General features: G+C 29.1%; 1 protein-coding gene across 9 annotated transcripts in view; it reads left to right on the top strand.

The window, feature by feature from the left end:
- Fam135a (family with sequence similarity 135 member A) overlaps window positions 1-20579 on the top strand; it is a 120871-nt gene that overhangs the window by 55659 nt on the left and 44633 nt on the right. For 8 of the 9 annotated variants that reach the window (XM_071613270.1, XM_071613271.1, XM_071613267.1 and 5 more), the window contains 8 exons: window positions 1900-2039; window positions 2198-2268; window positions 3788-3961; window positions 7556-7682; window positions 8527-8680; window positions 12185-12262; window positions 14905-14954; window positions 20400-20555. In XM_071613270.1, the coding sequence (XP_071469371.1) occupies window positions 1900-2039; window positions 2198-2268; window positions 3788-3961; window positions 7556-7682; window positions 8527-8680; window positions 12185-12262; window positions 14905-14954; window positions 20400-20555 (950 nt within the window). Of the gene's footprint in view, window positions 1-1899; window positions 2040-2197; window positions 2269-3787; window positions 3962-7555; window positions 7683-8526; window positions 8681-12184; window positions 12263-14904; window positions 14955-20399; window positions 20556-20579 lie in introns of those variants that run through there. The other variant, XM_071613275.1, reaches the window with a different exon arrangement.

Raw genomic sequence — 20579 nt, 5'->3', positions numbered from 1 at the left:
ACCCACCTTGGTCTGCCTGCATGTCATTCTCTTAGGTCTTGCAGGAGTGGGCATAAGGTGAACTGATAATAAACAAAAAGTTCATGTTGCTTGCTTTTCAAGAATTATAAAATATTTCTGTCTTTTGGCCACGAGTCTTATTTCTTCTGTCAACATTTATGAAACTGTGGTAGGCTAGCTAGTTAGTTTGGTTGCATATAGGATAAGTTCTTGAAAGTTCTTAAATTATCAGAGAAGGCTCTTGTCTATCTCCTATCAGTTTTCACTGGAGAAGAAGAATATAGCTACCAGCTTTTTAGGAGCACAGTAGAGGAAAAAAATCTGGGAATATTTGCATTTAGCATATAATATGCCTATACTCGTATAATTGTGCTCCGAGTTTTGCCAGGTGACTTTGAGTTCAGAAGGCTTCTGTGTTATCCTCTCCAGAGAATAAACCTCTTCAGCAGGATTGAAGAAGGAGCAGCATGCAATAGGGGAAAGAATCTATTATGTTCTCTGCTGAACAATGTTTTCTTAAGAAAACATTGCCTGACTTTTCTGTTCAAAATGCCTGTCTTACTCATCTTTCTTTGTTCTCTCTTTTTTCTCCATAGTAGTTATTACTTTCATATTGTATTATTTACTGATTTTTAAAAAATTCTCTATTCCCCTTCCCCATTAGAATATAAGCTTTATGAGATCAGAAATTTATATTTCTTTTTAATTTTTGGGTACCAGGGATTGAACTCAGGGGCACTTGGCCACTGAGCCACATCCCCAGCTCTGTTTTTAATTTTATTTAGAGACAAGGACTCATTGAGTTTCTTAATGCCTTGCTTTTGCTGAGGCTGGCTTTGAACTTGTGATCCTCCTGCCTTAGCCTCCTGAGCCCCTGGGATTACAGGCATGTGCCACCACACCTGATGAGATTTTTATTTCTTTCATTTTATTATGTATCCCTAACACCTAGAAAGTACCTGGCACATAGTTATTCCAGAAATATTTGCTAATTAGATAAGTGAATGAATGACTAAAAGGAATTTTTATGTCTATTGCCCTTGCTGTTGGTTTGAGAATAAATTAAAATGTTTACTATCTGTAAATCAGTGATATGACTTTTTAAAAGATTTATTGCTATCAGTTAAGCAGTTTTCACTGAAGATTATTGTTAATCATTCCATAGGAATTTAGAATCATTTTTTATCTGATGTTAGAATTCCATTTAGAACATTTCCAAAGGTAGTTGTTTTTATGTTTGAGTGTTTCTAGCATTCTTACTCAACAAATACTGAATGTTTTATTGGTAGATCCAATGGAGTTTGCTGAAGAATTTGATGTGAGGCATGGAGAAAAGAGCATAATTTACGAAGATCACAGGTCTAATAAGGGACAGACCCAGATTTTACATCTAAATTCTGTGTTCTTAATGACTGCTGCTATGCTGCTTCTTGATGAAGGGGCGGGGAGCTAGCAAAAAAGAGTAAAAAGGATTATCCGATGAATTAGTTGTCCAGAAGGCCAAATTAGAGAAGTACTTCAAGAATGAGAGAATATATAACTGTTACATGCTGAGTTTAAGTCAAGTAAGTGATGGCTAAGAATTTTCCATTGAATTTAGCAAAGCAGAAGTCATTTATGCTCCTGATAAAAGCAACTAAATGGGTGAAAGTCTAGTTCAAGTGCGAATTATTGCCTCATTTATCTTTTCAGATCAGGTCTAGTCATAAGACAGTTTTATAATGGTTATAATGTATTTATTTGTTTTGATCACAGAAATTAGTGAGCTTTAAGAAATTTTCTAGTACTTCTATGTAAAGTTATAATGGAGTAATCAAGGTTACAGTAATTTAAAAGAATAGTACTTATACTATTGTATTTTGTCTTTTATCTATCAATCACATATCTTATCTATTTTAGGTATGACTTTAGCCTTTCCAGCTTCAGTTCATGATTCTTTGATTTGCAGTAAAACATTTCAAATTCTGTACAAAAATGAAGAGGTCGTTTTAAATGATGTTATGCTCTTCAAAGTCAAAATGTTGTTGGATGAAAAAAAGGTAAACATCTCTTCATTTATATTTAGATACATATTTTTGTAAAACCTTAAAGCATATTTCCTACTTTTTAATGTCAATATTAATGTATATTTCTAACTTTCTAAGATATATTTCTAACTTTCTAAATATTCATAAAGCATTTTGTAATTTCTCTTTAGATTGAAGAAACCCTTGAGGAAATGAGTTTTCTATTATCCTTGGATCTACATTTCACAGAGGGAGATTATTCGTAAGTATACTAGTCAGTTAAAAATTGTGTAGGTTCTCATTCTGTTATATGTTAGATTCCCCATTTTCTTTTCAGAATTCAGCCTATCCTTTCTTGTTTATTTTGAAATACTTCTATTTTCTGGGAGAGTCTCCTGAGAGTGATTAGAATTATTACTCTTTTGTGCTCAGGCTGATTCCTTCAACTCCAGATAGCAAAATCAGATAAGATGAAGAAATATAAGACTCTAGAAATTATACAGTTGACATAATACCACTACCATGAGGCATTTAAATATAACTGCAGTATTATCCACTATTTCATTGGCAAATCTTTCTTGGTGGTATGAGTTATGCATTCTTTAGGTGGGCCTTTGTTGATACTCTTGAAAATTATCAAGACTGATGACTCTTAGGCTTGACCATTGTTTCTGTCCTAGAGGAAGTTTTAGGGCTGGATATCCTGAACTTGCCCATACACCTCGACATCTAAATATATATTTTAGGCACAAATTGTGCTTCTAATCATTTAAAACAAGAGTCAGAGATCTGTTTAACCATTTTCTTTTTGGAGGCCTTTCCCCCCTCCGTTTTAAATGAAGTTTTAGAACTACTTCTTCAAAATTGTAGATAAATTCAGGCTGCATGTAAGACTGCATAGTCATATTGTTAAAAGGACTCCTTTAGGTTTCCTTTTCATTATCATAGAGCAGTAAGAATGTTGTATTTCATTAACTACTGCTCCTCTGTGAGACTTGTTCATTACAAGAGTTTTGTAAGGTTACTTTGTTTGCTTAACAAAGTCAGAATTCTTTAAGTGGGGTAAGCCAAATAAGTATAGGTAGTTTATTAGCTGTAAGTAGTTATAATGTGTGTATTTTTAAAAGGTATAATTTGGATATAATTTTTATGACATAGTTTTATATTTTTATATGCATAAATGTAGCGACAGACTAAATATTAAAAAAATCTTTTATAAATAATAAATAATGACTTGCCATTTTTAGCAGCATTTAATAAAGTAAAAATAGTTTGAAGTATCATTTTGGATTTTTATACTAGATTTTAACCTGTGTTATACTGCAGTCTGTTAATAAGCAATATTCCCTATGGAGTAAAATATACTTAAGATGAGATTAATTCCTGCAGTTTTAAAAAGGACTCATTTTAATAGAGAATAATTAGAGCCTATATCATGGACTAATAGAGAAGTGCAAGTAAAATCTGGCTACTTTCTTGATATGTTTCATATTGTTGCTTGATACAAATTTGATGTTTCTAACATGTCTCTCATTTTGAATTTTTAAAAAGTAATTAAGCAGGGGCTGGGATATGGTTCAGTGGTAGATCACTTGTCTGGTATACGTGAGGCCCTGGATTTGATCCCCAGTACTGTAAAAGAAAAAAAAAAGTAATTTAGCATATGATTTTCATAGTTTTAGTTTACCGTACAAAATGTTAGCCTTAACTAAACATTGCTTTCCTAAAGATTTAAATGCAATTGTGAAAATAAATAAATGCAATTGTGTTGCTTTTTATAGGGCAAGTGATCTGAACGCCTTACAACTAATAAGTAGCCGAACATTAAAGCTGCACTTCAACCTCTACAGAGGACTTCATCATCATATTAATGTTATGTTTGATTATTTCCACCTTTCTGTTGTGTCTGTTATAGTCCATGCATCATTGGTTGCACTACACCAGCCACTAATAAGGTAATTTTAACCAATACCCTATCTTAGTAATATCTTTCATTTTTATAATAAAATATATATTTTGATAAAGATAATGAAAAAAGATTTTAAATTCATAACTAGTGAGGAATACTTATCCCAGTGGCTCAGGAGGCTGAGGCAGGAAGATCACAAGTTCAAAGCCAGCTTCAGCAACTTAGCAAGGCCCTAAGCAACTTGGTGAGACCTTGTCTCAAAATAAAAAATAAAAAAGGCTATAGATGTGACTCATTGGTAAGTGTCCCTGATTTCAATTCCTGGTACCAAAAAAGAAAGAGAAAAAAAAAAAAAAAACTTTCATTTTATACAAACATAATAAAATGATAACATTTAAAGAGTATGGGACCATTAGGTTGATGATATTTTTTCTTACAGAAATATGGAACAATCTTTTGTCAATCCCAAATGAGTTGATTAAATGAAGGAATGCAATCCGGAAATAACTATATAACATTGTTTAGTCTATACTTGTTTTTTTATCCAATACTGTACTGTTATTACTTCTTTTCTGGGAAAATGTATAAATTTTTTCTTAGTTTTCTCTGTTTCTTTTCTGGATGGGCTAATTTTGTCTTCTTAATGCTAATACTGTACAGTAATTATTGCTTTCTAAGTCATTAACCAACTTTATAGATTTTTACCTAGACTTTTAAACTACATCATATAGTTTAGTGTGAAGATATAAATTTTTTCTGGATCATAATAAATGTGTGTTAATAATTTTTTCTGACCACTGCTGTGGGAAGACAAATTATCTTTTTTTTATATACAATTCAAGCCCTTCAATTCATACAGTTAAACAGCATCCTTGTAGTATAGGCAATTGATGGACACTTCAAGTCAGTTATTTCTATGAAAAGACCTCAAATGGATTTGGTTTTTGAACTATCTACCTCTCTGACACAAATCTGATTCTGACAGCTGTATTAGGAATGATGCTTAAGGGATACCATTTATCAGAAAGCTAAGTCGGTCAATTTGTAGAATTAGCCTCAGAATTTATAGAAGCCAACACAATTTAACATATTAACTACAAGTAATAACCTCTTATGGAATATCTTTACATTGTTTTAAAAACCATAATTGAGAATATTTTCCATTAAATTGTTCCCTCTTCTCTTACATGAAGATAATTTTCACATATCTCTTTTTGGGGTATAGAGTCAAGAATAAGACTATTCTGATTTGCTTTGCCTTCATGTTCTGTAATAAGCTCTGTAAATGATTGCTTTACTATCTTTGTCTTACCTTTTAGGCCTTTGAGAAGCTGTGCTCAGTTGCTACAGCTTTTTAAGCAGGAAGGTGTTTGTTATAATTAACTTTATTATAAACTTCAAAAAAATTTGGAAGTTGTTCCAGAATAGATTAGTGTGTAATAACATTTTAACTAAACTTCTTTGACAAGAAAGTGGTTTCTGCAAACTACAAGTCAAGTAATATAAAAATATTACTTTTATATGAATGACATTCCAGGTTTTACTGCCCTAAGTTTATAAATATATTGCTGTAGTTTTCTGAATCTCATTTTTGTAGTTTCAGTAAAAGTCCCTCATTAAATTGTGTAACTTAAAAAAAAAGAAACTTCCAAGGATATCTTTATAAAACTAGCTTAGTTTTTCTCCTGAAAAATATACAAAGAATTCAAAATTTAGCTCATATTATTAATGTTGCTTTTTAAGACCCTAATTAAATAGTGATATTCACCCAACTAATCCTAGTGGTTAAAAGTGTGCTTCCCCTGGCAATGCAGCATACTAGTAGGAGAAGCAGGTAGCTCTTCTTAGAGACTGTCTCCTGGAAGAAGACATTTTTGGCTCACAATTAGAAGCCTAGAGGCTTAACTCTGATTAATAACTGGGAAAGAAAAACAAGGTGCTTATAACAGCTTAGGATACTATGCTTCTCCTACTTGCCATGGACCCTTAGGTCTACTCTCTTGCTGCTAGAACTTTGCCTTGAAAGCAGCAGCATTTTCCCCTGCCTGTCTTTGCCTATAAGTGAGAAGATGGAAAAGGGACACAAAGAAAGGGTAAGAAAAAGCTTTTGATTGGTGGTGTGCTGGTAAAGGGGGCATGTGTAAAGGTAACATTTTTTTGCTATAGATGCTTCAACAAGTTTTTCTTGAAGTTTATTATACATGGTTTTTTAATCCACTGAACAGATTAGAAAAAATTAATTTGTAAATTATCTTCTTAAAATGTTATTTATTTTTACATAATTATTTGTTTTAAAATAATTTCTATGGTTAATGAATTATAAACCTTACATTAATTATGTAAAGTAAAAGGGTGTAACATTTCTTTGTTTTTTAACATTACTGCTATCTTATATTTGAATTTTTAAAAGTACCTTTATGATTCTTCTGAAAAACATTGTAGCAAGTGGAGTTTACTGACTTACAGCTCTCTTTTGGGCAGGATTATAGATTGTTTATTTTTGCAAAGTAAATTGATTTTGCAGACAAAGGCTACTCTTTACTATGGCAAAACTGATTTATTTTTCTTTTTCCTTTTGCCAAACTACCAAACAGTTCAAATACTTTTGGCTTACTTTATATAAATGATATTTATATATTGTTATAGTTTTCTGAATCTCGTTTTTGTAGACACAAATGTGTCTTACTTCTATGGAATTTATGGAATACTAATGGTAATGTTAGTACTAACAGAAGTAGTTTATTTACTATTTGATAGAAGTGGTGCTTTGAAACTCTTAAGAAAATTATCTTAATAAAGTTCAAAGCATTTTAGTAATGAGAATTAAAGGAAAGAACCATCTTTTTTTTTTTTTTTTCCCTGAAACAGGGCTTATTAGGTAGCGTTAGTAATTTTTTATTTTCTACATTTAAGTGGGAACTCTTTATTTTTGTAAACAGCATCCATATTTGATTGTTAATGTTTAAAACTGCATAACTAGTTCTGACAGATCAATATTTCCAAATTAAAATTTGATTGTCATTTGCCATTGAGCTACTATAGGATCCTATCCTATTTTATCTTTAGTATGCTTTCAGACTTCCTGAAGCCCAAAGATAGACAGTTATCAAATATCTAGCCTTAGTTTTTTTTAATATTCATTGTATTTTTTCATAATTTTTCAGATTTTTAAAGGAAAATCAATTTTAAAATACTTTAGAACTTAACAATCTTACAAAACCTTTGCTTTTCATGGAAGCTATTTACATAGGAGCTGGTGATATAGATGTAAAGAGCATCCATATTTGATTGTTAACTTTTAAAACTGCATAACTAGCTCTGACAGGTCAATATTTGCAAATTAAAATTTGTCTCTCATTTGCCATTTAGCTACTCTAGGATTCTACCCTGTTTTATCTTTAGTATCCTTTGAGACTTCCTGAAGCCTAATGATAGACAGTTATCAAATATCTAGCCTTATTTTTTTATATTCATTGTATTTTTTCAAATTTTTAAAGGAAAATTAATTTTTACATATTTTAAAACTTATAATCTTACAAAACCTTTGCTTTTCTATTTCTTTAATATTTCTTTTGTAAATAACTAAATTACACTAAAGTAGACTATTAAGACAATAATAATGTAATGCTTATTCCTTCAGCTTTCCTCGCCCTGTGAAGACTACTTGGTTAAATAGAAATGCACCAGCACAAAACAAAGATTCTGTGATTCCTACTCTTGAAAGTGTGGTCTTTGGTATTAACTACACAAAACAGTTATCACCAGATGTAAGAATTGAATATATTTATAAACCTTCTGTTTCCTCTCATTTTATTTTTCCCTTATCTTAAAAGAAATGTTTTTAACTATTTTATCTGTAAATATGGTATTTCCTTTGTTAATTATTTGGTCTCAGCAACTTAGATATCTAATTAAATATAATTGTAACAAATTGGTTAGTTCCAGTTATCTAGAATGAAAACTAACCTAATATTTTCAAAATTTTACCAAATTTAGTGAACAGAGATCTTTAACAGAACCGGTTGAATCTTTCCAAAGGAGCCTTGAAAGAACAGTGTCCAAATTGAGACCCAACTTAGAGTAGTACAAGTATAGCCATTACTATAAAAGGAAGAAGGACTTTCACTGTAAATGCAGAGTGTCTGTCCCTCAGTCCTAATATAATATGAATTTCCTTTTACCAAAAATGATAATGTAATCTGCTTGTTTATAAAAATCCACTATAACATTGTGTGTTGGTACATGCTTGTAATCCCAGATGCTCAGGAGGCTGAGGCAAGAAATTCAGTGTTAGCCTTGGAAACTTAATGAAACACTATCTCAAAAATTGTTTTAAATAAGGGTTTGGGATGAAGATTAGTGGGAGAGCACTCCTAAGTTCAGTTCCCAGGACTGTTAAAAAAAAAAAAAATTCACTCTAATTGAAATTACTATGATCACATTTTATTGTGTTTACTTTTATGAACAACTCTAAAATACTGTTGAATTTCTTATGTGTTCTATAGTAACTATGGTTAGCAAATGCTTAGTATATCTTTTCCAAGTTTCAAGTGGAATATATTTAGATTATTGTTACTAATATTTTGTTTTCCTAATTTGTTCTTTGTTTAGGGTTGTAGCTTCATCATTGCAGAGTCCTTCCTACATCATGCCTATCGTTTTCATTATACACTTTGTGCCACTTTGCTGCTAGCCTTCAAGGGATTGCACAGCTACTTCATTACGGTAACAGAAGAGATTCCCTCTTGTCAGAAACTAGAACTGGGTATGTTAAAAGTAGCTAGACCTGTCCTACAGTTCAAATCATTCTTTACTCTTTTTTGCTGGTTAAGAGCTTTGCCTTAGTTTTTCTATACTAAAACTATACTATTTGTGTGCTTCATTTTTACTTCTCTCTCAATTCCATCTTTTTCAACCCTTGTTAGTTACTTTTTGCAATATAAAATTCTTTGTTATAATATTGAGAAATAACTTCTCAATTAGTTTGTTTGAAATGAGTCTTTTGATAGATTTTTTAAAATCATATGCCAATGTAATGCTCTTTAAAATGTAATCAGAAATTATACTAGAAAGTAAAATAATTATCTATAAAATCATTGGAAGGTGAATTCCAAATATATAACAGTCTAAGCAGATTGTGGGTACTTGGAATATTTTCATATGCATTTGATTTTAAGTTAGCTCAGATCTCTATTCCTTTCATGTTACTTTAGGAAATAAGAGCATTACTCTGTATTTAACAAACATTTTGAAAATTACTTAAATCATTTAAAAATAATCAAGCTTCAGTTTTAGTCTGAGTGGTGTCTACATATATGTTATAGTACATAATAAAAATCATATTGCATTGATTTTATATAATATTTGTAGTTCCCAAAATGCTTTTACATACATCCTTTCACAGAAGATAAAGTACTGGGATTGGCAAATAAGTTTTTTTCAGACTTTCTATGGTACTTTTATAAGCTTTTATTTTCAAATATTAGCTCATAAAAAGCACAAATATCTCTTCAGAATTATTTTTTATCATTATATAATTGAAATTGCTTTTAAAATTTTACTTAAATCTATATTATTTATATATTTCTTTTTTCCTCTAGGATCTCAAATTTTAACAATATTGATGCATTATTAAAAATATTGATGCATCACTATTACTAAAACTAGTTCATGGGTTTGAAACTAATTAGGCTATTTTTTTAATTGTTTGGTGTTACAAAACAGTTGCAAGGATCAGTACTTACCCCACTTTAATTCAGCCCTCAGAAAATGCTGGAAATTGTACCATTGACTATCAAGGGATTACTCTAGTGATTTAATTAATTCTATTATTTAATCAGTTCCTTTCACACATTCTTCACTTTACTAGGCACAGGTATTAAGTATTCAGAATGCTTGATTCAGTAATCTACACAAATACACAAGCAAAAGGAAAATGTGTTTATTCTTTTTTGACCATGTATTCTTCCTCAGAACAAAACTGGTAGTGTGGAAAAGATAACCTTTTGATCTTAGTCTCTGAAATACTCTTTTTTCCTTGCTATTTCATGTACTTTGACTTTCCTATTTCTTTTACAAAAATTCCTTATAAGACTCCTGCCTCAAATGTAAATTGTTTAAATGTTTTCTTTCGAGAATGAAGAAATCATTTATATAGTAGAGCTAATTTAGTCTTTTCTTTATCCTCAATTAATGGAAAAATTATGTTCAAATTTTTTTAATTTTGTAAAATTAAAACTCAAAAACATTTTCTTAGAAGAATATAGTGTCAAATACTATAAAAGAATACTGTAATTAAATTCAAGGAGGCATTATCATTGTGCTTAAGCAAATACATTTGGAATTATTTCTCTCATTTTCTCACTTTGCATCTATCAATACAAAGTGGTTTTCATTTGTAAGTAAGGAGATTGAAAAAAAATCAGATATGGTGCATAAGTCAGAAAGGAAAGGTGAAGACACCCAAAAGGCAGGGGGTGTGAAGTTGCTCTAGGAATAACACCTCCTATCAGTGTAATTCCCTTGGGCTTTTTATTAACACTTACTGTGTCAGTCTCTGTGTAAGGTGCTGAGGGAAAGTATAGTCTCTGTATTCAAAAAACTTTGACTTCTTTTCCCTCTCCTTTCATAGCAACTATAATAAGAAATCAGCTCAGCATTGGGATGGGCAGGAAAAACTTACCTGACAAAGCAAGGCTTCTTGTAGTTTTAATATGAGATAGGCCTATAAATGCCTTTGTAAAGATGTCCATCTGCATGTAATATTCAAGTTGATGTAACATATAATATTTACAAATGAAAAAAATGCATGAATCACATTTTTAACCTAGGGAAAAATATTTCTAAAAAATTATTTTATTGGTAAACTATATAATTAGTAATTAAGCAAAAACATTTTAAAATCAGAGCCTTATTTCAAATAGCATAGACAGTGGTAGCACTTTATTAGTATTCTATTAATATAACTTCAGCATGATAATTCATTAAAAATTAATATTTTTAATTTTCCTTCAGGTAAGGATGGCTTTTGTTATATAACTTTGGGCTTATTTGTGTAATATAGGAAATCATAATTTAAAAAGCCCTTAAATTTAATTTCAGGAGCCAGTTACTAAATGACTGTAAACTGTATTCCAAATAACTTACATAATTATTTTATCAGATAATAAAATTCTAAAGTAAACCCAGTTGGTTTTAGATAATTTAATAGTAGAAATAGAATAAAATTATTAGGGTCTTACACTTATATTTACTCAAAATACATTTGTTGGATAGATGGATGTATACATGAAGTAGTACAATACAGTTTCATTGTTACTTGAAAAAATATAGGTATCAACACATAGCTATGACAATTTCCTAGGGTTTTTTAAAATCAAGACTCATCTTTATTAAATACTTATTGATAATACTTTTTGTTCTTAAACTTTTCTTTACTATTTGTGTTTCCTTCTTTTCATTATATAGTTTATTATTAAATATATCCAGAGAACATCTAAAAATGTTCCTAACTATTCAAAATAAAAATATTTGTTATATATTCTGAACTTATAAACAGTTTATTGTTATACTAGCAAAATAAGATTTTAGACACTAACATATTTTTATAATATACTGTCAACTAAGCATCACTGTATTTACTAGTTTTAGTAAATGGATATAAAATATTGTTATATTTCCTTTTTTTTCTTGAGTTTTCAAATAAAACTTAAATATATTTAAAATTCTTAAATTCTATCATGCTTTGAAAAATTTATCTAAGCTCTGTTCCCAAATCTTTTTTAAAACAATACCTTGAGGTCCTTTCTGCTTTTTGCCTTTTCCTTTTCTCCTAGATGAATGATGTACATTTTTTGATGATATTAGTTGAATATTGGTTTGATGCAAGGAGCTGTACTGAAAATTAGAGTCAAGACTTCTGGAATCTAGGTTTTGGCAAGTCACATAACTTGTGAGCCCTAGTATCTCTACTTATGAAAGCAGGGAGTTGACCTACTAATCTCTGAGAATCCTGCTAACACTAAAATTCTAAGTCAGAGAAATTAAAACATAAAAATAACATCAGAATATGGAATGTTGAGTGACACAAATATCTTAATTTTAAAAAGTAATATAAAGTTGAATGTACATCATTTGTAATTCTGATAAGCTAATTAACTAACTGCACTGTCAGATCAATACTAAATCTGTTAACAAGTTGGAAAATTCTAGTAAATTTTGTTGTAAAAGGAGTATAGTAACTAGTGCTGTGTACAATCCTTATAACTAGCCAAGGCCAACATGCAGGTCCTTTATCAACGCCTTCTCAGAAGAAAACAGCCAAGAACCCAGAAAGACACCTGTGTAGGTATGTTTACAAATAGGTTAATTAAATAATCCCTTTTAATTAATATGGAATTTTGCTTTAGTGTAAAATTCATTAATTTATAAATATAGTTTATTACCACCACTTTAAAGAACTTACTAGTAAGATCATTTTTCTTTGTAGATAAATTTGGGTTAATTTCTTAATTAATTTATAGTACTGAATTTTTTATATAAAATGAAAAATGGTAATTGCAAAGATCTCTTTGACTGTTTCAATAATCTTTTGAGTGTCTACAAATACCACTTTTTCAAAACTGTATATTGCCAGAAATTGGTTAAATTTGCTTATCTTTAGATAGGTCTAATGGTAAAAACTAAAGCTAGTTTCATGCATTGCAGAGATAAAAGAGAGAAATATCCTCAGTATTTGGTTTTGTGTTTTTAGTTAATTTGCTTTTATTTCTGTTGTTCTAAGTTAAAAAAAATAAATAACATCCAGTCACTAATATCCTGATATTACATATGTTAAGGGAAATTTGACCTAGCAACCCCACTTCTGACAATCTTATCATAAATATATATGTACAAGCTTATAAGTATATATATATACATAAATATATGTTTTATATATGTGTATACATATGTTTATATGCTTTTATATATACATATGTATATATATATATTTATATTTATATATATATACACACACACACACACACACACACACACACACAAGCAAGTTTATTGCTGTATTGTTCTTTGTAACAAAACACTAAAAAGATAATGACCATTATTTGGGCAAAGAGTGGAACATGGAAGAAATTATGATGCACCCACAGCAAGGAATGTAGTCATTTAAGAAAATGCTTTAAGAAATTTAAAATTTTATTTTACTTTAAGTCATGTAAGAAAATTCTGTGTAGGACTACTGTGAGAAAAAAGATGAAAAACAATGTATACATACAACCTCGTTTTTAAAAAAGTTTTACTCATAAACACGCACATACATACACACATGTATATTTGAAAAATGTGAATATTTTGAAAATATATAAATATTTTGGAAAATATGTAAGGCTATGTTCTAAATTGTAACTCTGAACAGGCAAGAGGAGCCAGTCCCCCAAAAACAATTTAAATCACATTTATACATTTCTATAAAATTGCCATGTTGTGTCATATGTCTCTTTAAAAGAAAATATAATTAAAATGGCATTTTAAATTCCCTAAATGATTTTGAAATATTTCAATTCTGACTTTGAAATTGTCTTGTGCTTTTATATATTCCTTAAGATGATGTTTGCATTGAAGTAACTCTCATTAGCTATAATTGAAATCTACCATTTTATGCTTTTAGCCTTTTGTATGTAAATGTTACAAAAATGTGTTAAGCTTAAAAAGTTTATTTTTTTAAATTCAGAGGTAGGCTATATAACCTACAGAACTAATTTTAATGATTTTCTTTTATCATAAGAAAAGATCATGAGTACTATGAAATCAGTTGTTAGCATAAGGAAGTTGTGATTTTAATGCAGACTTTGCTGATAATTAACTTTAGTTTTGGAAAACCTAACACTAGGTTAGGTATAAGGTTTCACTATTAGGTAAATCAGTTTTACGTAATTTACCTAATAGTGAAGAGACTTATGAATTCAGCTAATGAGTGAATTTTAGGATATCGTAGACTGTATTCCTACTTTTGAATGAGAATAATCAAGCCTGCTTTCACAACAAGATGATGAAATTTTGGGTGATCATATCATGACTCTGCCTTTTTAGTACTTAAAACTATATTTTGTTTGATTTCTAGTTTTAAAAAGGTTTGATATCTAGTTAAAATTAAGTATATCTAAAGATGATATTTTAGGTCTTAATGTAGTTTATTCCTTTATAAAAAATAATATCTTTATATACCATTAGTTTTTGTATTCCCTTGTAAGTATTGCCTTTTTTAATTGTAAATTATACATTGCTTATAGATCATTGTGGCATACATTAAATGAATCAGGATTGTATGGCAAAAAATTGCTTCACTATAAGAATTTCTTATTGAGTGTGCTGGGAATGTCACTCAGTGGTAGAGTGCTTGCCTGTGCAAGCCATGCGTTCAATCCTCAGTACCAGGAAAACAAACAAACAAAAAATCTTGTAGAAAACTAAGTTTATTAAACTAAGTTAGTAGCCAACTTTTTATTAAAAAGGATTCTGTTGCCCATTTTCATTAAATAGCCCACAACCTAAGTATGTTTTAAATATGTCTATTTTCAAAAATTTATTTTACCTTAACTTTTATATAAAAAGCAAAGCATAATCACATATAACAAAATATTAAACTTTACTGTAAATTGTAAAATATGAAATGCAGAAAAATTTAATTATGTTTTGTCTTTTCTATGACACTGTTGTACAAGTTACCTACATATATAGTCAATATTTTCTTGACCGTGTTGGCCTCTTGTGAGAACTGAAACACATTAATGATCAGAACATTGAATTAATAATCATATTACCTAATTAATTAATATGTTTATGAAAATATATTACAGTGAAAATTTATTGAATGTAGCCAATATATTTCTCAATCTTTTGGTTGTTTAAAGGGAATTTGTTTATATAATTTCAAAGGCAGTTTTCAGATCTGACACTTAAATATTTCCTCTAATTACTCTTTACTCCTTTCAGAGGAAATGGATGTAGAAGCTCGTCTTACTGAACTATGTGAAGAAGTTAAGGTACTTGGATTTTTAAAATTCACATTATCAAGTTATTTGAATGGTTTCTGTTTTTCTATTGTAAATATTTTGTCTAAGAAAACTTAATTATTTATCTTACTTAAAATACAAATATAATTCAGTTGATCATGGTAGAACCATAATTTAGTTGATCAAAATAATTTGACTTCAGCATAAAATTATCATTTTAAAAGTATATTATTTTGCATATGAATGAAGTGTAAATAAAGCACATTACTAATCAAAAGTATACATTTTCTTCTACTCATTCAAAATTTTTTGGACATATTTTAAAAATATCACTTAAGGGGTGGGGATATGGCTCAAGCAGAAACGCGCTCGTGTGGCATTTGCGGGGCGCTGGGTTCGATCCTCAGTACCACATAAAAATAAAATAAAGATGTTATGTACACCGAAAACTGAAAAATAAATATTAAAAAATTCTCTCTCTATTTAAAAAAAATCACTTAAACTTATATATCATGTTTTTTATTTAAAAAAATGACATTTTAAAAATGACAAATTGTGCTTAATTCCCAGAATCACAAAGAAAAAAAAGGCAGTTCTAATAGAACAATTTTTATCATCCTTGCAGTTAAATTGAATAGATTTTTGTTTTTCTTTTTTTTTTTTATTTTTCATTGTTTGTTTATTTATTCTTCTCTAGGAGACTAAATGCTTTAACTATTTAAGTTCACTGTGTATTCATTTTGGTCAACTATATTAAAGATAAACTCAGAGGCTTGAATCAACAAACTTATGTATTTTATGTGAAGTGTATTTTTGCTTAGAAACTTTAATGAGGATTAGGGGCTGAGGATATGGCTCAGTTGGTAGAGTGCTTTCCTCGCATGCAGAAGGCCCTGTGTTCAATCCGCAGCACCACCACCACCCCCCCAAAAAAAAGAAGAAAGAAAATTTAATGAGGACTAGATTCTTTTGAAAAAGTTATTTACCTTCTCCTTAAAAAGTTGTTCCACATACAAGATATATATGTAATTTTGTATTCTAAGAGGATTTCCCCACAATTCAAATAAGTATTTTCTTTACAACCAATGGTCTTATAATCTTTGCCCAAAAGAACAGTAAATACTTTAAAGTAATCTTAAGATGTATGCAGTTAGTATGAAAATTTCTGGAGTGTGTTTCACTGAGAGATTGAAAAATTTGAATGAATTAACATATTATACTATGGCAAGAAAAATAATCACCGAAAGATATCAGTTTGTCTCATTAATCATTTTAATGAATTGAAATCAAATTCCCTTTGGGAATTTAAACTTGTATTTTAAAAATCTTTTGAAGAAACATAAAAAAGACTAAGAAAAGCTTTAAAAGTAATACAAATGTAGAAGTATTTGTCCAACCAGATATTTAAATATATATAAAACTACAATAAGAGAAATAGGAAAATAGTTTTTCTTCTCTTAAAATGATAGGCAAGTCAGTCAAGTTAAATAGCACTGAAAGACATCAATTTGTAATAACTACGTATATGATAAAATATGATGAACATTGGGATTATAAGTGATGTAAGCTTTAGCCCTTTGTGCTATACTAGAGAAGTAGTTCTAAATGGACTAAATAGTTAAATTTTCAAAAAAATTAGAAATATAAGTAGTCTATTTTGGAATATAGAATGACTCCTTTAGATTAATAGTAAAGTACAAAATAAAATAAGCTAAGGATGATCCAAAACTCCTTTATAACAAAATACACTATAAATTTAAAGCAAGCCATATAGAAGACAATGTTTGTAATATTTAAAACAGGCAAATGATTACTACTCACAATATATAAGGAGCTCCCGTGTACCAATTTCAAAATAACACCCTTGGGCTGGAGATATAACTTAATCAGTAGAGTGCTTGCCTCACATGGACAAGGCCTTGGGTTCAATTCCCAGCACCACAAAAAAAGAAATAAATAAAAAATAAAAATAACACCCTTGTTAAAAAGGGATACACAGAGGGAATATACAAATTGGCAATTCTTAGAACAATTTAAGCTACTTAATTTGATACTTAGTATTACTGAAAAACAGGAAAATACAGGTTTAAATAAAGAGTTTGATTGGGTTGGGTTTGACCCAGGAAATTTGCAAAAACAAGAGTGACTGCTAATCTCCATTGTAGGTAAGAATAATAGAGAAACTAGTAATGGCATATGTTGTTAATGATGGTTTAAATTGATTTTTTTAAGGTAACTTATCACTCTGTTTTAAAAATATTTATTTAGTGCATGTTACCTCCCATGCAAGTTATTTAAAATTCTGTTTTATAAAAGTACTCACATGTGTACACAAATATGATAAAGAATCTCATGGATTATATAGACTCATATAGTCATTTAAAAGAATTAAGTAAATCTCTATGCATTGACATGGATTACTTAAGAAATATTTATTCAGTGAAACTCCACATCATGTACAACCATATGAATAGGATCCTAATTAGAATAAGTTATACTCCATGTATGTAAAAATATGTCAAAATATACTACACTGTGTATTTATTGATCTATGATGGCAGATGGTGTTTTCATGCTGAAAAGCTCTTTATGTTAAAATAAATTAATGATAAATATGAACTTATATATATAAAAAAAGTTAAAAGCTATGTATTTGATCATGTTCATGTGATTACATTGAAAATAATTTTTTAGGTTCTTAATAGTAATACAGAAAAGAATAGCATGAGAATTGTAAAGGGGAATTTTATCAAAGTAATTCATATAGTATACGATTATTGCTAAAAAGTTTGATTGGGTACACATATATAAGTTCTTGTATGTAAATGGACATCATAAAATCTTACAACAGCGCCTAAGGTAAAATTTTAACAACAAGAGCAGACAAAAGCTATAATGACTATATTAAGAGTTTTTAAAAACTCTTTATATAATTAAACATTAATTAGTTTTTCATATTAGCCCAAAGTAATAAAACATGTAATTAGTTTTTCATATTAGCCCAAAGTAGACACCTAATTACAAAAAAGGTTAATAAGTATATGAAAAATATTCAGTCTCAGAAATTATCACAGAAACAAACATTTACTCTGATACAATTTTTAATCTGTCAAATTGGCTGCATTTTTTTTTTAACAGTGTTTCTTGAGATGTGATGAGGTACAGACTTGTATACCTTGTAGATCTTTTTCACAGATTAGTTTGGTGGTATGTATCCAAAAAAAAAAAGTATCCTATCTCAATCTATACCAAAGAAATACTCAAAAGATTCATATGATTATATACAATGTTGTAAAAACAGTAAAATGGTTAATGAATTATGGGATATTCATTATCTAAAAAAGTTTGCAGCCTTTAAAAAATGTTTGATGATGTAGGAAAACAATCATATTCTGTTGTCCGGGGAAAATGATCTAAAAGCATATGTGGTTTTAGATTTTGTTCTATGTATATAACAAAAAAAAAATTGAAATGATTGTTCTGAAAAATGTATATGTTTAAAATGAGATAGTGAATATACAAAAGTAAAGTCTCTTTTGTCTTACATTTATGCATATAAAAGATCTTTTCAAACTTAATTATGATTTCCATTTTTAAATAAACATAATTTTATCATTATTTATTTTGAGATGTATTATTAAATATTTGTGCAAACCAGAGGAGTAATTTATGTATACTTGAAGGGATATTCTCTCAGAACCTTGGTGCTGTGATCCCTAGGAAATGAAATAATAAATAACATCTAGATAGCCTTGTTTTCAGGAAAAAGTAGAGAGAGTAACATATATCTACTTATATGTAGACTATACTTGGTACAGTGTTTCTTTCATTAATTACACAGTGTTATCTAATTACTCTCAAATGTTTATCCAACTGTTTTTCTTCTAAACTCCATTAAAATAATCCTTAGGACAATAATACTACAGGTTTCAGTTTATGCTAGTTTGTTACATTTTAATCTCTGTATGTTGTTAATAGAGGCTTGAAAAAGTTTTTAGCTTCATTTATAAAATCATTTCCTAGAGCAGAACACAATCTAGTTTCTTAATGTTAACAAATCCCTATTATCTGTGTTTTCTCTGTTTGCTTCCATTCCAGAATTCTAAGTTTGCCAAAAAATTTGGGGGGGGCTTTTTTCTAAATAAAGCCTGTTAATTTCTCATTCATTCATTTATTTCTTTAGTAAATATTTATGAAATTACTACTGTGTGTCAGTAACTAAAGTTATAAGAACAGATAGTATGTAATCATAATGCCTTCACTTCTTAATTTTGCTTAATTTTTGTTATATGTTATTAGTAGGATAAATCAATGGAAGCTTTATTTGGATGAGGAAAGAAAAATCTGCTAAACTGTAAACTTCAAAAAGAAGTGAAAATAAGTAGAAGAATCATGTAATATATAGCATTTGGGAGTATATAGATGGTAATTAAAACTTTGGGAGTGAATTTCAGCATTCCTGTAAAGACTTGACGACTACTACCATTTTCTAGGGTAATGAAGTCATTCATCTGTGTAGTTAAGATAGATTTAGTGTTACCAGTAATTGAAATACAAATTTTTACACCAAGATAATGAATTAAAGAATATCTTGCTCTCATAACAAAAATGCCTGCCCCCACCAGAAACAATCATTCTGATTTATAGTCTTTTATTAGTCTTTATTTTTTCAAGAAAACTAGTTGCATTTTATAAGAGTCTTCATGTCACATTAAAATTTAGTACTCAACTTTCATGATCAGTTCACATGAATAAAAAATGCAATAATTTATTACCACTTTTAGAACATTGCTAATAGTATTTTATAATGGTGTGTCTACCTGTTTTCTCATCTATTAATCTTTGTATCTCAGGAATATACATGCCAACATTTAAAATGCAATTGAAAAAAGTAGTGGATAAATTATATGTTAGGAAAAAGAAAGCAAATGGTTAACAAGTTTGTATAAGAAATACCCACAAATGAAACAGAACCTGACAATATAGAAGTGAGAGGGAAAACAATTTTCCCTTTTCCAAAAGTATTTGAGTCCATTTTGAGGAATTGTGGGTATTTTTAAGTGCTTCACATAGCTGATTGGGGAAGAAAATTTTAAGATCATGTTATCTTTCAAAAATATTTGTAACTTTCATTGGGATTTATGCATTGTATTTAAAATTCCTAGTATTTGGGTGTTAGAAGTTGATCATTCTATATAAAATTTTGATGGATAATTTTAGAGTATAGTTGATGTTATTTCAATAATAAAATACCTCAGATATTAAAACATTTGTCAAATTATTAAAAATTGCTTTAGTAACTGTCAATTAAGTAGAAAATCATTGGTCAGTTGGTCTTTCTCTAAACCCCTGTGTCTGCATATGCATATTTCTTTTTTAAACCAAAAATTTGCCTTTGTACTAATATTCTGAGCAGCATAATTATATGTATTGCAAGTCTCTGGGAGTGGTGGCATGTTTTTCTTGTCATTTCAGAAAATAGAAAATCCTGATGAACTGGCAGAACTTATAAATATGAATCTTGCTCAACTTTGCTCACTTCTAATGGCTTTATGGGGACAGTTTCTGGAAGTTGTAACACTACATGAAGAATTAAGAATATTATTAGCACAGGAGCACCATACCTTGAGGGTAAGTTAAAGAAAAGTAATATTC

This window comes from Marmota flaviventris, chromosome 6, assembly GCF_047511675.1.
Source record: "Marmota flaviventris isolate mMarFla1 chromosome 6, mMarFla1.hap1, whole genome shotgun sequence".
In the NCBI taxonomy this organism is placed as follows: Eukaryota; Metazoa; Chordata; class Mammalia; order Rodentia; family Sciuridae; genus Marmota; species Marmota flaviventris.
The sequence above is the reverse complement of the archived record's forward strand: the minus strand, read 5'-3'. Positions and strand labels throughout refer to the sequence as shown.